Raw genomic sequence first — 17,472 nt, 5'->3', positions numbered from 1 at the left:
CAGCGCAGTGTGTCGCCGTCGCTAGTAGGGGGGCCAAGGCGCAAATCTCAAATCCGAAGTCTTCCGTGCCGCCAAGACCCCACCCGTAGGGCTCCACTATCCTCCGGCACGCGGCGGGTCCGATCCCCTCCGGATCGTCAGCTTTCAGCACCAGGCCCAGCCGAGGCGCCTGGACAGCACTGCAGTTCGCTCCGCCTCCCAGGTTCTCCTCCGTTCCTCGATCTTTGACCAAACTTTTGAAGTGCTTCCTCCGAGGCGATTAGGGCCAAAGTGACATCAATGTGCGCGCCAAGTACTCCGACACACTCCTCTCACTCGCTGAGCATCAGCGGGGGGAGAGAAGCGCAAGAAAGGGGCTCGAGCTGAGCCGGGCCGGAGGAGCTACGGGAGGAAGCGTCCGCTCACCCCGCCATCTTGGCCACACCCCTTAAACTGATTTTAATATCTTTTAGTAACAAATATCTAACACCTTTTGGATTTGTATCATGGTCTTTCTCTCATATGAAAGAGCAACAGCCAAGGATTGAACTGGTTTGTGGGAAAGGCGATGGTGTGACCAGTTATTATAAGGTATAAAGTACTTCCTGCCATACATGATAATCATATTGCAAATCACCTCGGAATTCCATTACCTCATAAAGGATCTTAGCCTTTGGCATTGGTCCTCTATATGGTCATGGAACTCCTAGGTGGCTTACAATAACCTTATAATATATGGCAGGAGATAATTTATCCCGAACGTAATTTACAACAGAGGATACTTTATTCTTCATAATACATGGTCATGCCATCACCGCTCCCACAAGCTGCCTAAATCCTTCTTGTCTTACTCTGTCATGTTCATTTCAGACAAGAAAAATAAAAGCAAAACCTGTACTGTGAAATTAAACACGCTAAAAAAGAGTTAGCAATTGTTTGCAGATTTTTTGCAAAAAAAGATATTGGAATCAGTTTAATGTAAATCAGATTTAAAAAGAAATGGATCCGACTATGTAGATTAAAAACATGCAGAAAGTCTATCTTTCCTGCAATGACTTATAGCGTGTTAAAACAATAAACATGTTGCCATTAACATCTCCTTTGTGCTGATCATCTTTTCTTTTTAGAAAAAGATATCAGAAGGAGGAAAAGCAAGTTCTAGTTTTCCTTGTTTAATCTGCCACTGTATTTATGGTCTGTGACCCACGTTTCAGCTGGCCGTAGGCATTTTGACTCCAGAACTCAAGGTGATAACTTGTTGCAGTTGAGCAGCAACATCACTTCTTTATTACAGGCGACTAGAGTTGCTATAAAGGAAATTATTGAGAATCTTTTATAAAGGGATTGTAGGCGCTATTGTATGATGTTTGCTGTTGGTTGACGGTGACACATTATAGCCACTAGAGGGCATTATGTTTCCTTAGTGTGGCAATGCTTTCTTCAAATTCCTGAAACAATTCTTGGCTACATTAATGTGCCCAGCATCTACCACTGGAGAGCGTTGGAACACATAGCGAAATGCTTGCATGGAGCGTTTGATGTGTTTGTGTGGTAGGCCATTTGACATAAGGTCTAGTCAATCATGCACAGTGACACGGTGTGACGTCACCAAAATAATAAAAGGGAGCTGAGCACGTTCGAATGCATCCTCAAACAGGAACCAGCCCGTGCCATGTCCCTGGCCCCCAGTATGTAGCCGCCCCCTTCCCCTCCCCCCAGCAGTGACTTGCAGGTGGACTCTTCCAGCTCAGCACGCTTTGATAGGAGGTGCCTGAGAGTTGTGGGAGTGGATGTGACAGTCAGCTTGGGCCTAGGAACCTATACTTTGTAGGTAGGATACAGCAAGAGGTGCCCCAGTAATGCGTGGTCAATCCTAGGGACAGTATCTTCTGAAGCGGGGAGGTCATTGAATTATCTGTCCTAACTTCTGCGTAAATAAATGTCTTCCTTGGTCAGGACCAGTCTGCCATATGGCTGCCCCTCGTTCAATAAATCTTATAAATAAGGGACCATTTAATTATCTGCTCTTCCCTCCCCATACTGTAGAGCCACCAGAGTGGATTAATGCCTCCTGTAGGGGACAGCTGTGTGCAAAGAGGAGAACTGCACCCATCACATTTTTGGCCATTGGCACCACCAGTGTGATACCCAAGACTTACCCCAGCTGTCAGGTAAACTGGGACGAAGATCCAGCCAAGGAGCAGAACCACAAACAGCGCCTGTTGGAGGGAGGGAGAGAAGGGATTACTAGTAGTCTATAGTCAGGCATGAGCAAGAGCAAGAAAAGAGAGAAATGGACTTGAAAAGCGGTACAAGGAATTAAGAAGAGGGACGAAGGAATGACACAAGAGTCAAAGAATACTTGAGCGACAACATTAATTAATGGTAAAGGAGAGGTTGATGCTGGAAACTAAGACTTATAAACAGAATTGATGGAGTAAATTGGGTTGACAGTGAGTTGACTGGATGAGAGGCCATGAGAATACTTCCATACATTCCACTCAAATCCCGCAACAGCCAGTCCACTTGCAGCACCGGTTCCTGCCAGGCCAACAAAATGGCCGCTGCCGATGTTACTGGCAAAGAGCGAGGCACCAACCTGTAAAACGAGAAAGTGTTGTTAATTTCATTAAGTGGTGAGGCAAAGGATGCACACCCTTCAGTCTGAGACTAAGGGAGGCCTACAAGGATAATGCAAGCCCATTGTAGAACAGAGAGGCCCTACCGTTTGGGAGGGGAAAGGACACATCATATCTGGGGCATATGGAAGCACGGTACCAGTGCTGTTGCTGTGAGGGCTAGAGGCAACACCTCCAAATTAGAATAAGGTTTCTCTGGGGTTGAGCAGAAGAGAATCACTGCAACTGAGCTGAGCTGGATATTGACTTCCTCCTCACACTAGGAAATGCAGAGTGAAAAGGATGGAGACAATCATGCATACATGGACTTTCTTCTAACTCACAGCTAACACTCTAACATTCTAACACTCCATCGTCTTGGAGGAATAGGACTGTCAGGGACTGCTCTCAGCTGGATGATATCTTTTCTGACTGACAGATCCTTCAGGGTTTTTGAGAAGGATTTCACCTCTGCCAGTAGACCCCTTAATTGTGGAGTACCTCAGGGCTCCTCCCTGAGCCCTACCCTTTTTAATGTCTATCTGCGCCCCCTAGCTGATGTCGTCCGCCATTTGGTGTGAAGATCGTCTCTTACGCGGACGACACGCAGCTAGTGGTATCATTGGACCCCCCCCTAAACTCTCATCACAGCCTACACAAATGCCTGGAAGCAGTCGCCACCTGGATGTCCGGCTCTTGTCTCAAACTTAACGGGGACAAAACTGAGATAATGCTCCTTGGAAACAACATCGCAAAAACCATTGACCCCATCTGGCCTCTCTGTTTAGGTAATCCCCCGCAACCCAAGGAGCAAATCAAGAGCCTGGGCATCTGGCTTGACCACACTCTTTCCTTCAACCATCAGGCCACCAAGCTAGCTGCCACTTGTTTTGGGCTGATGAGACTGCTTCGCAAAATTCTCCCTCTCCTTCCATTCCACTCGAGACGAATTATGGTTCAAGGATTGATCCTCTCCCGCCTCAATTGTGGAAATGCCCTATACCTTGGAGCACCCCAATCCACACTCAACAGACTCCAGGTTATTCAAAAATGTGTGGCAAGAATTCTCCTGGATATTCCTCGCCGAACCTCAGTAAGAGCCAGACTGAGAGATCTTAACTGGCTCCCGGTGAGATACAGAATCGAATTTAAGAGCATGTGCATCGCACATCGCTCTTACTGGGGAACAGGCCCCCCCATCAATTCTCCCCTTGTGAAAGCCTACCAGCCCACTCGTTCTCTCAGATCCGCGACCTCCCACCTCGCCTCAGTACCACGCATCAGGAAGGCCAGATGTGGTGGTCGTTCGCTCTCCTACAACCTAGCCAGGATCTGGAACTCCCTCCCTCTCCATATCAGATCCAAACCCAACCTCCTCACCTTCCGGAAAATTCTCAAAACCTGGCTATTCAGCAAAACTTCGGTTTAAAACCTCACTCCGCCTCTCTCTTCCCACCTCTCCGGATCAGTTCAAGCTCCCTACAGCGCTGGGACGCCCCTGGGTAGCCAACGGGCTTTACAAATCCTCATTCCATTCCATTCCAGCTTAGCACTGGACTGGACCATTCATTATTGTGTGTGTTGGTTGACTGTTGAGTTAAGAGGTTTTTGGCGAGATGTACAAAAAACTCAGCTTAAGATTTCCTAACTGCAAATGTTTACGATTCACAATTGGGAAATAGCAAACAACTATGTACAAGAGTGTCTCAGACACTGTTTGCGTTTCCCAATGGGCCCAATCGGACCGGCCTCATCAATATTCATGAGGAAGGTCACAATTTGTGACCAATTGGGAATGGCTAGAATCACAGGGATGGTGGCCCACTGAAGTTAGCAGAACCACCATGTCTGTAATTGCTTTTTAAATAAAGCAATCTTTTTTGTTGTAATGCAGCCCGTTTTCCTTAAAGGAAAAAGGGCTGCATCATAAAAATGGAAAGTTTTCTTTACATTTTGTAAGAGAAGGCAGTGATCCGCGAGACCACTGCCTACTCCTCATGAATGCTTTCACCCACATTCACAAAGGAGAAGGGATCCCTGGGTGAATGAATGAATGAATGAAATGGCATTTGTAACGCGCAGCTATGCCCAATGGGCGTCAAGGCGCCTAACTCAAATAACTAGCTGTCAGCAGTCAGAATCAGAGCTTACTGGTATGCTTTAATGAAAAACCAAGTTTTCAACGCTTTCCTGAAGAGGTCAAGTGAAGGCAATGATTTGATCTCAAGGGGAAGTGTGTTCCATATCTGGGGTGCCAGAATGGAAAAGGCCTTGCTCCCCCAGCTAGCCTTCTTAGCACGTGGGATTACCAGTTGGTTTAGCTCCCCCGAGCGTAAGCATCTGTTCGGGACATACCTAGTGAGTAAGGATCCAAGGGCATCTGCCGGACCTGCCATCAAGGCATTGTATGTGAGGCAGAGAAGTTTAAACATAATCCTTGAGGGAATAGGGAGCCAATGGAGATTCTTCCTCGCCAAGGTCATAGAGGACAGCCAAGGCAGGGCAAGAGCAAAACGCGCCGCCGCATTCTGTACAACCTGCAGGCGCTGCAGAAGGCCCTTGTTGGCCCCGGCGTAGAGTGAATTACAATAGTCGAGCCTTGAGCCAACAAGAGCGATCACAACCTGCTTACGTGCCTGTGGGGAAAGATAGTGGACAATTCTCTTCAGAGTGCTGATGATACCCCAACAGGTGGCCACCGTCCTATTGACCTGGAGTTCCATAGAAAGCCGGGTGTCAAAGATGACACCAAGGTTCCTGGCAGATTGTGTGGGAGTGGGGCAGATGCCTAAAGATGGAGGCCACCACTCATCTGACCACATGCCCTGGTCTTTGCCAAAGACCAGGACCTCTGTCTTGTCCCCGTTCAACTTTAGGGAGTTGGAAATCATCCACTCTGCAACAAGTTGCATGCAGGACCTAAAGTTTGACGAGGCGACACTCACAGAGTGGGTCAGGGACACCATAATCTGCGTGTCGTCGGCATACGACACTACCTCCATCCCCTGGGATCTTACTAGTCTTGCAAGGGGGGGCCACGTAGATGTTGAACAGGGTCGGACTCAATGCCGACCCCTGTGGCACCCCACATTGCAAAGACTTGGCTGGGGAGAGGTACTCTCCTAGCATAACACGCTGCTCTCGTTGATGTAAGAAGGAGCTCAGGAGACTAAGGGCCGGTCCTGCTACCCCTACCTCCCTTAACCTAGATGTTAAAGTGGAGGGAGACAGGGTATCGAATGCTGCTGTAAGGTCCAGCAGTACCAGCACGGTAGTTTGACCCAGATCAACTTTCCTGCGGATGTTATCCATGACTTTGGTCAAAGCAGACTCCATGCTATGCAGCTTTCTAAAGCCATGTTGGGACCCATCCACAAACCCTGAACCATCAAGGAAATTGGAAAGATGAAAGTTCAAATGGGCCTCCAGCATCTTAGCAGGGGCAGGAAGTAGGGATATGGGTCTGAAGTTCTTCAATATGCCGGGATCCAGGGTCGACTTTTTCAGAAGAGGCTTTACAATAGCTCTCTTCCATGCTAATGGGAAAGTGCCTTGTTCCATGGCTCCGTTCATTACTTCCAACATCGGAGGAAGAATGGTATCCCTACATTCCTTTAGTATTTTCAAAGGAACCGGGTCCAGAGGAGAAGATGATTTCGTTTTATCTAGAAGGAGATTGAGTCCCTCCAGGGAGAGCGCAGGGAAATGGTTAAGGGTCTGAGGAGTGTCCGCATCCCAAGATTCCAGCAGTTTAACTCGAGAGAAGTCCTCATCACTCAGAGAGTTCCTCTGTGATTGTAGAGCTAGATAGATATCATCTATTTTTTTATAGAAGAAGTCTGATATGTTGTTACATAGCTCCTGTGAAACAACCACGGGATCGGGTACCTGGAGAGAGCATAGAGAGTCCACGATTTTAAAGAGCTCTTTAGAAGATGTAAGAGAACAGGTCAGGTTGGTAAAATAATCCTGTTTTTCCTTAATCACTCGGCTTTTGTATTCTCGTAACAGGCCCTTGTAGTCTTCTCGATCTTTAGGGTCCCAGGATTTGCGCCATCCCCGTTCCTTCTGTCTGCATTTTTGTCTAAGAAGCCTCAATGCATCCGTAAACCAGGGGGCAGTTGGCTTCTGTCGCGCTACGGATTTAAGAGAGGAGGGGGCTAGCTCATCTACGGCTCTGGTAATAGCATCAGTGAGTTCTTGTGCCGCCTCGTCCGCCACCCGCTGGGATGTGAAGTTCGTGTTTTGGATAAAGGGGGCCAGAGCCTCATTTGTAAAATTCCTGAAGCTTCTTTTGGAGGATTTTTTGACTGTGCACGAGTCACTCTCAGGACAAGGGATGTCTAAGGACAGTGGGACTGCTAGATGGTCAGACCAAGTTATCGGTACCGGCATGCCGACAGTTAATCTAGAGTCATTGGAGAAAATCCCATCAAGGGTGTGACCAGCCTTGTGGGTCGGATGGAGAACCCTTTGGACAAAGTCGCAAGCCTCCAGGGAGTTGACCAGGGAGGAGGTATCTTTCGAAGCCCTGTCCTCTAGGTGAAAATTGATATCACCCAGGATGGTTAAATTAGATCTACCAAAGTAAGGTTCCAGAATTCTAAAAAGCTCGGGACAGAAATTAGCTCTGGAGCCAGGGGGTCTGTATAAGAGAATTCCAGTGAAGGAACTCGATGGAGCATGTACAATACAAAAATATAGGGCCTCAAATGGGTCCGTGGGAACCGATAAAGATTTTACAGTGCAAGAGAGTGTGGATTTAAAAAGGATCGCCAATCCACCACCTCTACAACGTACTCTATCTAACCTCTGAAATACATATCCATCAGGTATAGCCAGAAGAAGGTCATGACCGGAGGAGTCAGAGGCCCATGTCTCGGTGACAAAGACCCAGTCAGGTTGCCTCATAGTTACAAAGTCATGAAATTCTATCCCATGTTTGATCAGGGACCGTGCATTGATCAGAAAGCCCTGTTTGGGTTGAGAGATGGGCTTATCAGAAAGAGGGGGAGCAAGACTCCTAGCAGTCTGAGTGAAAAAGTTAAGAGATGTTTTACAGGAGGGGCATGCCCGCGCCTGATGTAGTACCTCCGGAAGGAGCCGATGATGACAGCGGGACAAAGGGGGTCTAAGAGACAACAAGTTGCGTAACAAATCGTCCCTGGTAAAAGAAGAGGACAAGTCGGGAGTCCCAGGTTCCAGCCCGTCCTGCAGCGCGTCCTCAGCGCGGACGGGCGCAGACGGGCTGAACTCTGGCGTAACTCCGGCGTCAATCTGGCGTCCCCGCTGCGCGTATCCGCTGCGCGTCAGCATGACTCAGTTAAGTACCCGCCTAGCGTCCTAGTGACGACTAGAGCGTTAAACCTACCTGTTAGCGCTGAAAATCGGCGCTATCTACTACCAAAATGGCGCTACTACGAGGAGCTACGCCGGGAAGCGGACCCGCCCAACAGCGGTGAGTTTCCCAAAAGTTAAGGTGCAAGTGAGGGCCAGGCGCAGTTAAAAGCAAGGAGAAATAACAAAACACGTAAACAAAATGAAAGACGAGGTAAACTTTAAAATGAGCAGCAGCTCGAGTCCTGAAGCGCTCAGAGCGCATGCACCGATCAGCTGGCAGCTAGGAAGGGGGAGCCTGCGATTTTCCTCAGTTAAGTACCCACCTAGCGTCCTAGTGACGACTAGAGCGTTAAACCTACCTGTTAGCGCTGAAAATCGGCGCTATCTACTACCAAAATGGCGCTACTACGAGGAGCTACGCCGGGAAGCGGACCCGCCCAACAGCGGTGAGTTTCCCAAAAGTTAAGGTGCAAGTGAGGGCCAGGCGCAGTTAAAAGCAAGGAGAAATAACAAAACACGTAAACAAAATGAAAGACGAGGTAAACTTTAAAACGAGCAGCAGCTCGAGTCCTGAAGCGCTCAGAGCGCATGCACGATCAGCTGGCAGCTAGGAAGGGGGAGCCTGCGATTTTCCTCAGTTAAGTACCCGCCTAGCGTCCTAGTGACGACTAGAGCGTTAAACCTACCTGTTAGCGCTAAAAATCGGCGCTATCTACTACCAAAATGGCGCTACTACGAGGAGCTACGCCGGGAAGCGGACCCGCCCAACAGCAGTGAGTTTCCCAAAAGTTAAGGTGCAAGTGAGGGCCAGGCGCAGTTAAAAGCAAGGAGAAATAACAAAACACGTAAACAAACAGCTGGCAGCTAGGTGACCCCTTCCCGCTTGCAAATGGGTTACCACCTCCTCTACAGAGTCAGTAAATTATGAATGTTTTTCAACTGCATTCCAGTCGTGAAACATTCATACATACCACTGCTGTTTGGTATTAGGAAGGGACGGCCTAAACATGCCCATTCCTATTACCGAATCGCAAAAGCAAAATGTGATTCGGTAACAAGTTACTGAGTCGCATTTTGACTTGTATACATGACAAAATGCATTTTACCGGTCGCACGCGGCCCGATGGGCCATTCGCAACCAGTAAAATGCTTCGTACATCTGGCCCCTTGCCCCCTCTCTCTTCCTCCCTGAGAAGCTTTTGACTGCTCGCCCTTGCTGCCATGAGAGCCGAAGTCAGACAGGGTGTGCTTGACCCAGTTTTGCAGAGCCACAGTAGGACAAACCCTAGGACGTCAGAGAGAAACGACCTCAAGCACCATGTTTGGGGCCCAGTAGGCCTTGTGTGTCCACCACATGGGGTTTGGCAAAAAGGCTGGAAATGTATTTTATTTTATTTATTTATTTATTTAAAGAGTTTTATATAGCGCTGGCGAGACCCGAGGGTATCAGAGCGCTTTACATGAGATTCAACAATGTTACAGAGTAAGGTAAAGTCTGCCCAAGGTCCGGCTGGGTAGGTGAGTGCCGAGGGGGAAGTCCACAGCCCGTCTACTCTATAGCTACTTATCGCTGCTCTCCTCCTCAAGTCCAGAACTCTCAATTGTGTCTTGCAATGAACACTCATACACACCCTCAACTCACCCAGATACATACAGGTGACTCAGTTCACTGTATGCCCTACACAAGACTCATATGTTGCAAGAAAAAAACTAAGAAGACCCAACATCTGAAGAAAAAAAATACACTTAGGCAAGATGAAGTAAAATATTTGAAATGTAAAGAACACCATTGCTGACATTGAATTCTTTAAGGGTTTTGGTCATGGTAGAGAAAGCGATTAGTGTTTTTACTTGTAGAGTTAAGGACATGAATATAGGGCTCGGTAGGGACTCGTTTTAAAGAACATTTTTAGTTCCTGCTGGGTCTGAGCACTAACAAGACCCATAGCACTCAATCCCTTGACTGTAGCTGTAAGGGTCACAGCAGCTTCTTTTCACTGCCACACAAATAGAGAAGGTCTGTGTTTTCCTTGTAATGGAAACCCCTTCCACAGCCTGAAGCACAGGCCAGGGATAACAGACCCAGTTGCACCCCTCATCGTCACTGTCCAGTCACATGCACATCAAAAGGTAACTGCTAGGTATTATGCAGGTGAGTCAATGAGGTAGAAATCGCAGACTGCGGGTACACGTGAAGCATTAAAAATAACACAAATAGACTCCCTTCCATCCTCTTGGGGTGAAAGAGATGAAGGTAAGCATCTCCTCCAGCGAGGGGGAAGAGGCACAGGGTAAGAAGGACACCCATGACTAATTGGTGGTTGTCTGGTACAGGGCCTCATTTCACTGCATTTGAAGGACATTCAAATACTATATAAATAAGTTATGATAATGGTCATTTTTATAGCACTATGCCTTCCTAGCAAGGGCACTTTAGCACTTGGTAATAAATGCTTGATTCAAAAACCCATTGAACCACCTCACCCAGCCACGTCAGATACTTACTGGCCACCACACCATGTTTCTCCCGGCCAAGAAGTATCCACCGACTGTTCCTCGGTTGGTGCGTCGCATAGACTGAAAAATACAACATACATCTTAGTGCTTTGTAAGCCAAAAGCCATTGTCAGATCTGTCAGGGCAGCAGCATAGGGGCGAGAGGAGCGGTGGCAGCTGGTGGATTTTCAAAATGGTGAGGCTGAAATTTTGTACCCGAGTATAATGAGCGAGTGAGCAACCCCGAAGTGCAAAAGGAGGGCGGGGGAGTGGGGGTGGGGTTCACTCATATCAATAAAACGCTGAAAGAAAATGCATTCAAATGTAGGATTTTGCATCACATATTTACTACAAATTGTTGAAAAAATTGGATCCAAATATAGCATTTTAAAGCACAAGTGTGAAGAAATCATTAGAAACTAGAAAACATTTGCCCAATCCAGCCTGCATTTGTTGTTGATTATCCATTGCTGCTTGCCCCACTAAACTCCATTGCACAGATCCCCTCCTTCTCTGACTCTGCTTTTCACATTTCTTTTGGTGCAGTTTTGTATAGCGCCAACACCACCCAAAGGTATTGGAGAACTTTGCATTAGCACCAGTTCATTACACAATGACACATTCATTTTTGTAGGCATGGGGAGATTAAGTGATTTGCCCAGAATAAGGATGTTAAGCTGACGTAAAAAGTCGGACCCGGTTTTCCAGCTCCATAGTCGGCAACTGTGGCCCTTACACCACATTCTCTCCCAAGAGAATGCCACATTATCTCATTAGCTTCGGCCTCAGCCTCAGTTCCACATTTTGTGATTAGGGCCAAATCACATAATCTCTCTGTGGCAGCCCACAATTGCTGTTGGTTGCCCGTCCACCTCCTACCTGTTTCTGCTTGCCCCATTGAACTCCGTTGTACACATCTCCTCCTCCCCAACCCTGCTTTTTTTTCTTTTTGGTGCTGTGTTATATAGCGTCAAGTCCACCCGAAGGTAGCAGAGCACTTTACATTAGCACCAGTTACTTATTCTGTGCAGTTTTGTATAGCACCAACAACACTCGAAGGTATTGAAGTGCTTTAAACGAGCACCAGTCACTTTTTTGGTGCAGTTTTATATAGCGTTAATATCATCCGAAGGTATTGGAGCACTTTACATTAGCACCAGTTACTCAACACAAGGATCCATTTATTTTTGTAAGGACATCGAAATTAAGATATTTTCCCAAAATCAAGGATGGGAAGCCTTTGCCAAAATCTGAACCCTGTTTACCAGCTCAATAGTCAGCAGCTCTGGCCCTTTCACCACATCCTCTCCCTAAAGGATGCTGTTGGACTCAGCCCTTTTTGCATGGTTATCCCCAAACTTTTTGCTTCTTCCTCCTTTTTTCCTGACCTGTTGTTGTTGGTTTTAGGACTCTGGGCACTTTACCACTGCTGATCTGTGCTAAAGTGCATATGCTCTCTGTGTACATTGTTATTATGATTGGTTCTACCTGATTGGCATATTTGATTTACTGGTCACTCCCTAGTAAAGTGCACTGAGGGTTCCTTGCCTGGTAAATCAAATACTACTAGAGGGCCTGCAGCACTGATTGTGCCACCCACATGAGTAGTTCTGAAACGATAACTGAGACCTGTCACTGCAGTGTCTGTGCGCAGTTTTTAACTGCTATATCCACTTGGCAAGTACACCCACTTGCCAGGCCCTAACCTTCCCTTTTCTTACATATAGGACACCCCTATGGTAGCCCCAAGGTACCCCTATGGGCAGGATGCAGTGTATGTGGAAAGTAGGACATGTACTGGTGTGTGTAACATGTCCTGATAGTGAAATACAGCCAATTGCGTTTTTCACTATTGTAAGGCTATATTACCCCATAGGTCCGAATGGGGAATGCTTTGTAACATTTTACAAACATTTCTTCCCATAGGGATAAGATAGAAAACATTATTTTTAGAGTCTCTGAACTCAGAATTTAATAACACATCTTTTACAAAGGTTGGTTTTTAAATTGTGTGTTTGAAACTTTTAGAAAGTAGGCATTTTCGTGTTTAACCATTCTGTGTGCCTCTGCCTGTTTGTGTATTGACTGTCTGGTTTTGGAGTGACAGGGGCTGGGGGGGAAATTCTCTTAAACAGCCACCGGGGGGGTGAGGGGGGTTGATGTGTGTCCTACCTTTCCTGAATGAGTCAGCACTAGGTTGAATAGGCCTGATCTGCATTTGGATTGGTGTGAGGATTAGCACCTATACCTGAACAGGGCTGTGCCTGCCATCCTCAATGCTGGCTCCGGCCTCCTGTAGTATGTCTGGAGCCAAGGCTCACACTGACAATGGATGTTGGTGTGCACTTGCAGAGTGCCCCCCAGAACTAATTTGATCTGGGCTCAGAGACCCTTGCACAAAAAGAACAAGGACATCTTGGTATATAAGTCTGAGACCTTAAACCCCTGAACTTTAGACTACTCCTGGAATCAAGAGGAACCTTTGCCAAGGAGAAGAGCTGGAGAAACTGGGGAGAAGTACTGCCCTTGCTGTGTGTCTGGAGTTGGTCTGCAGTTGCAGTTTCTGCCAAGGAAAGGAGAAGGACTTTGCTGTGTGCTGTGTCCCCTGCTTGAGGAAAGTGTCCAATGGCTCGAGTAGAGCTTGCCTCCTGTTTTGAAGTCTCAGGAACACAAAGACTTCACCCCCAGTTCCCCTGAACTACCTTGCTGGGAGTTCTCTCCTGTCAGGAGTGTCTGTGGCTGTTTGTGGCCTCTGAAGGTTGCTTCTGCTACTGGGAGCTGGAAAGCAATGCACCAACAAGAAAATTGACGCATCGTTTGTCTTGCGACAGTTTTTCCGATGCAACGCCGTGGTGCGAGAAGAATATTCCTGCACCACTGCGCCGCTGCTGAAACCATGTTGCACAATGGCAAAACATTCACCCCCCAGTCACAAATCTGGGTTTAATCCATCGTTATTTTGCTCACCAAGCCACCCCAGTAAAATCACTCACATCGCCACTGGAGTTCGGGCTGGACTGTTACCATGAGGCACAGGGTCAAGACTGATTTGCATATGGCCATGTCTGAACTAGGGTGGCTTGGTTAGCAAAATAACGATGGATTAAACCCAGATCTGTGACTGGGGGTGAATTTTTAGTCATTGTGCAATATTCCGTCCATCATCTTGTTTGTTTTGCTGTTCACCCTATGTGGGAAGGGCATGCCCATTTGTGGGTCCCGTGCTCAGTACGCCACTGGAGTCAAGCTATCCTGGCTGAAGATGGCTGATAGCCAGAAACCGGTCCTAGGATGCTTGATTCCGGTCCAGGGAAGACATGCCTTTGCAGTTCGGGCTGGATTGTTCTCATGAGGCACAGGGTCAAGACTGATTTGCATATGGCCATGTCGTAACTGGGGTGGCTTGGTGAGCAGAATAACGATGGATTAAACCCAGATCTGTGACTGGGGGTGAATGTTTTGCCATTGTGCAATATTCCGTCCATCATCTTGTTTGTTTTGCTACTAATGTAAGTGGGCACCTTGCACCAGTCCAGACAGCCCTTATGGTGATTTAAGAGGTCTTAGACAACCTTAGAAAGCTCTCTAAGTGGTGGATGTAGAGAGCAACCTTCAGGCTTAGTCCAGAAGGAGTATAAAGCAGCTTGTTTTACCAGAATGATATCTTATAGTATAGATTAAGTAAAAAGAACCACACCAAGTATTTATATAAAAAAAATATTTATTATATAATACTCTCTAGAATGTTCAAATATCTCCAACAAGAGATAAACAAAATGCAATACTTTAACAAAGAAACACAGTTTATAGCCCGAAATACATAGTGTCCCAGGTGATGAGGGTGAGGGGGGACTAAACCATATACCAAGAAAGTGGTATAAGAACCAGGACTTGAGTCAGGGCGATGTCCAGAGGATGTAGAATTGCTGGGGCCCCACAGAACCACCCAAGGTAAGTAGTTAGGGACCCCACGGAGAGCGTGTGCAACGTGGGAACACAACAGCGTGCTCCGTACAAGTTTATGGGCAAGTCGCGGTTGGATTTTTAAAGGTTAAGGACCTTTCCCAGTGGATCCTGAAGAAACCCTGTGGAAGACAGAAGGTTGGAGAGCCATCCCACCTGTGGATACCCTAGTACCCACGTTACCTACACCAGGGAAGCCGGGTGCATACGTATGAAGTGGTGTCAGAAACCGCAGTTGAACCAAATGGAGGACTTCAAGAAAGTGCAGCTGCTGGAAGATGGAGAAAGTGTCCGTGGGAATTCAAACATGGATTCTTGAAGAGGAGTACCTGAAAGCAGAGGGGACAGAGTCTATGTCACTCAGGGGTGACTAGGACACTTGGAAGACAAATGCCTTCCGATGTCGGGTGCTTCAGGAAAGATGATGACGACCTTGACTCTGCAGCTGTGAGGACCAGGCGATGCTGAGGAAGACCAGGACCCAGATACGAGCTGTCCCACAAAGGATGTTGCGTGCTGAGGGGTCGGTGTCCGGCAGGAACACCAACAAGCCTTGGCAAAGGCAAGCCATGCAGGAATCAAAGAAGGAGCAATATCGGCACCAGGAAGGTCCAGGGGACTCACCAAAGGCAGGGAAGTCAGGGCAGGCTCGATCAATCAGGAGAGCCCAAAGAAAAAAAGTGTGACCCTCAAGTGGACCCACAGGCCGGAGGCACTGCAGTCACAAGAGGACCTCACACAGCTCATCAAAAGATGCAGGCCACGGTGCACACGAGGCAGTGTGGCTGAAGATTCTGGTCACAGGGGATGCTTGAGGTTGGGGCTACTTGGAGCCCGAAGATCTTCTTGCAAAGAAGCCAACCAGCCTTTGCAACTGCAAGTTGAATGCGGTACACAGGGGTTTGGTTATTGCAACCCCCACGAGGAATACTGGCCCAAAACTTGGTGAGAGAGTAGAGCAGGCCTCGGGAGCTGTGGAAAATCATCATCTGTGTTGCAGAGCCCACAGAGTCTAGAGGAGCTCAGTATCTGCAGACCGTTCAACGTAGTTGTGGTGCCTGCAAATGCAGGGGAGTGACTCCATCACTCCAATGGAGATTCCTTCAGGTGTCTTTAATGCTTCACAGGCCTTGGAGGTTCCTGTATGATGCACAGGCACAGATGATGCAGCAGACTGGAAGGGAGATGAAGTCAGGCCCAAACAAAGTCCAGGGAAGCCCAGGTTGCCCAGACGGTAAAAGTGCAGTGGTCTCTGATCTGAATCTTATCCCACGATGAATCTAGGGACCTACACCCAGGCAAGCCCTTAAGTACCCTGGGGAAAGGGTTGGGAAGATTCAGGGTACCCTCCCAGGGGAGGGTCCGGACAGGGGGAGGTTACTCCCATGTCGTTTGTCCTGTTTCGCTTCAGAGCAGGAGCCAAGGACTCCCAGAACTGGTTTGAACTGGACTATGCACAGGGACACCTAATGTGCCGCTCATGCAGACTTTCAGGCACTGGCATGCACACCCACCGGGTCCCAAAAACACTAAATCCTGTCTGGGAAGTGGTTACACCTCCCTGAGACAGGATGCCTATTGTTCCACCTTCCTCTGCTCAAGCTTAGCTCAGCAGCAGGAGGGTAGAAATGTGTCTCTGGTCGGCAGCAACTATTTTGTGCTGTTTGGAACTAGAAAGTTGGCACCGGGAACACTGAGAGCTTAACGGAGGTCTCTTCCAGTACTTGGAATCATACCTCATGTTTGATACCAAATATGATAGGATTCATTGCAGCCGTTTTCGAGATGGTCATCGTGTAATTAAGTGGTGCCCCTCTATATAGTATATGGCTGCTTCACTGACAATCCGGGAGAATGGACTCCGCAGGCTGAGGGGATGGCCTGCTCATGCAGGGGCACCCTCTCACCTAGAACCAAGCACCCTGCCTTCAGGATTGCAAAGGCCTACTATAGGGGTGACTTATAAGTTTTAAGTGCAGTGACCGAGGATATAGTAAACCTATATCTTTAGTACGTGGTGTAAGCACCATCTTACTCAGGCTGCAATGGCAGGCCTGTAGTACCATTTTGAATGGTCTCTTATGGGTGGCATAATACATGCTTCAACCCATGGGAGACCTCTGTGGTACCTATGCCCTGGGTACTTTAGTACCATATACTAGGGACTGATAAGGGTACCCCAATATCCAATTTGGGGTTGTACCAAAGTACTGAACACAACCATTTCGGGAGAAAGCAGAGAACAGGGGTCCTGATTAGCAGGATCCAAGTCAGACTATTCAAAACACAGCGTAGCACCAGGCAAAAACTGGGGGTAACCATGCAGAAGGATCCTACCTTCCTACATGATGCAAGTTGTGGAACCTCCTAAAACATGAGTCTCTACCACCACATGTCTACACACTCATAATGACACCATACAACATTTATGCATTCAAGACATGTTGGTAAGGATACCCAGTTACGTAATAGCTAAGGCACTAAACCTACCGGCTTCCATCGACAAAGGGTTTTCCTATCATCTCTAAATCTCAACATTCAAGGCACAAAACAAAGCAAAATGGAAAGTTTAACCACACATCATCTCAATTCGAAATTCCTTTGACCAATAGTCTGCCATTAAAAATACACGCAAACACAATGTCCCCAAACATCCAAATCACTTTATTAAACTACACAGGACTACAAACGTGCACACCTTCTCCATCTCCCACAACCAACACACATCCCCACAAGGAACACATACTCTACCATACACTGACACAAAAAAGTGCAGCCAAGCATTCCAAGACATACCACACTCAATCACAGTAGCTGTTGAAACCAACATAAACAGATGCCGGCAGAAGAAAACTCCTAATCTGCACCCAGTACCTTCCACACCTTCCGGAAACTGCACCAGAAAAGGCCAGGACGCCTTCCAAACAGAATGATGACACACTCCAGTAGAAGCATATTGAAAAATTATTGACATAACAATCAAACACTAGTGTAGCCCAGTAGTACAAACAATGACACCAGGCCATGTCAACAGGTAAAAAAATACTCGCCTACAACACACTAGAGCTACATCAAA

At 47.5% G+C, this 17,472-nt stretch overlaps 1 protein-coding gene across 1 annotated transcript in view; it reads right to left on the bottom strand.

Annotated features, from left to right (window-relative positions):
* Nucleotides 1-17,472, bottom strand: part of SLC5A2 (solute carrier family 5 member 2) — a 138,405-nt gene that overhangs the window by 69,817 nt on the left and 51,116 nt on the right. Inside the window, exons 2-4 of the mRNA XM_086931856.1 lie at nt 10,443-10,514; nt 2,474-2,578; nt 2,139-2,198 (exon numbers count right to left, since the gene is read on the bottom strand). Of these exons, the coding sequence (XP_086787982.1) occupies nt 2,139-2,198; nt 2,474-2,578; nt 10,443-10,514 (237 nt within the window). The remainder of the gene's footprint in view (nt 1-2,138; nt 2,199-2,473; nt 2,579-10,442; nt 10,515-17,472) is intronic.

This window comes from Lissotriton vulgaris, chromosome 7 (genome assembly GCF_964263255.1).
Source record: "Lissotriton vulgaris chromosome 7, aLisVul1.2, whole genome shotgun sequence".
Classification (NCBI taxonomy): Eukaryota; Metazoa; Chordata; class Amphibia; order Caudata; family Salamandridae; genus Lissotriton; species Lissotriton vulgaris.
The sequence above is the reverse complement of the archived record's forward strand: the minus strand, read 5'-3'. Positions and strand labels throughout refer to the sequence as shown.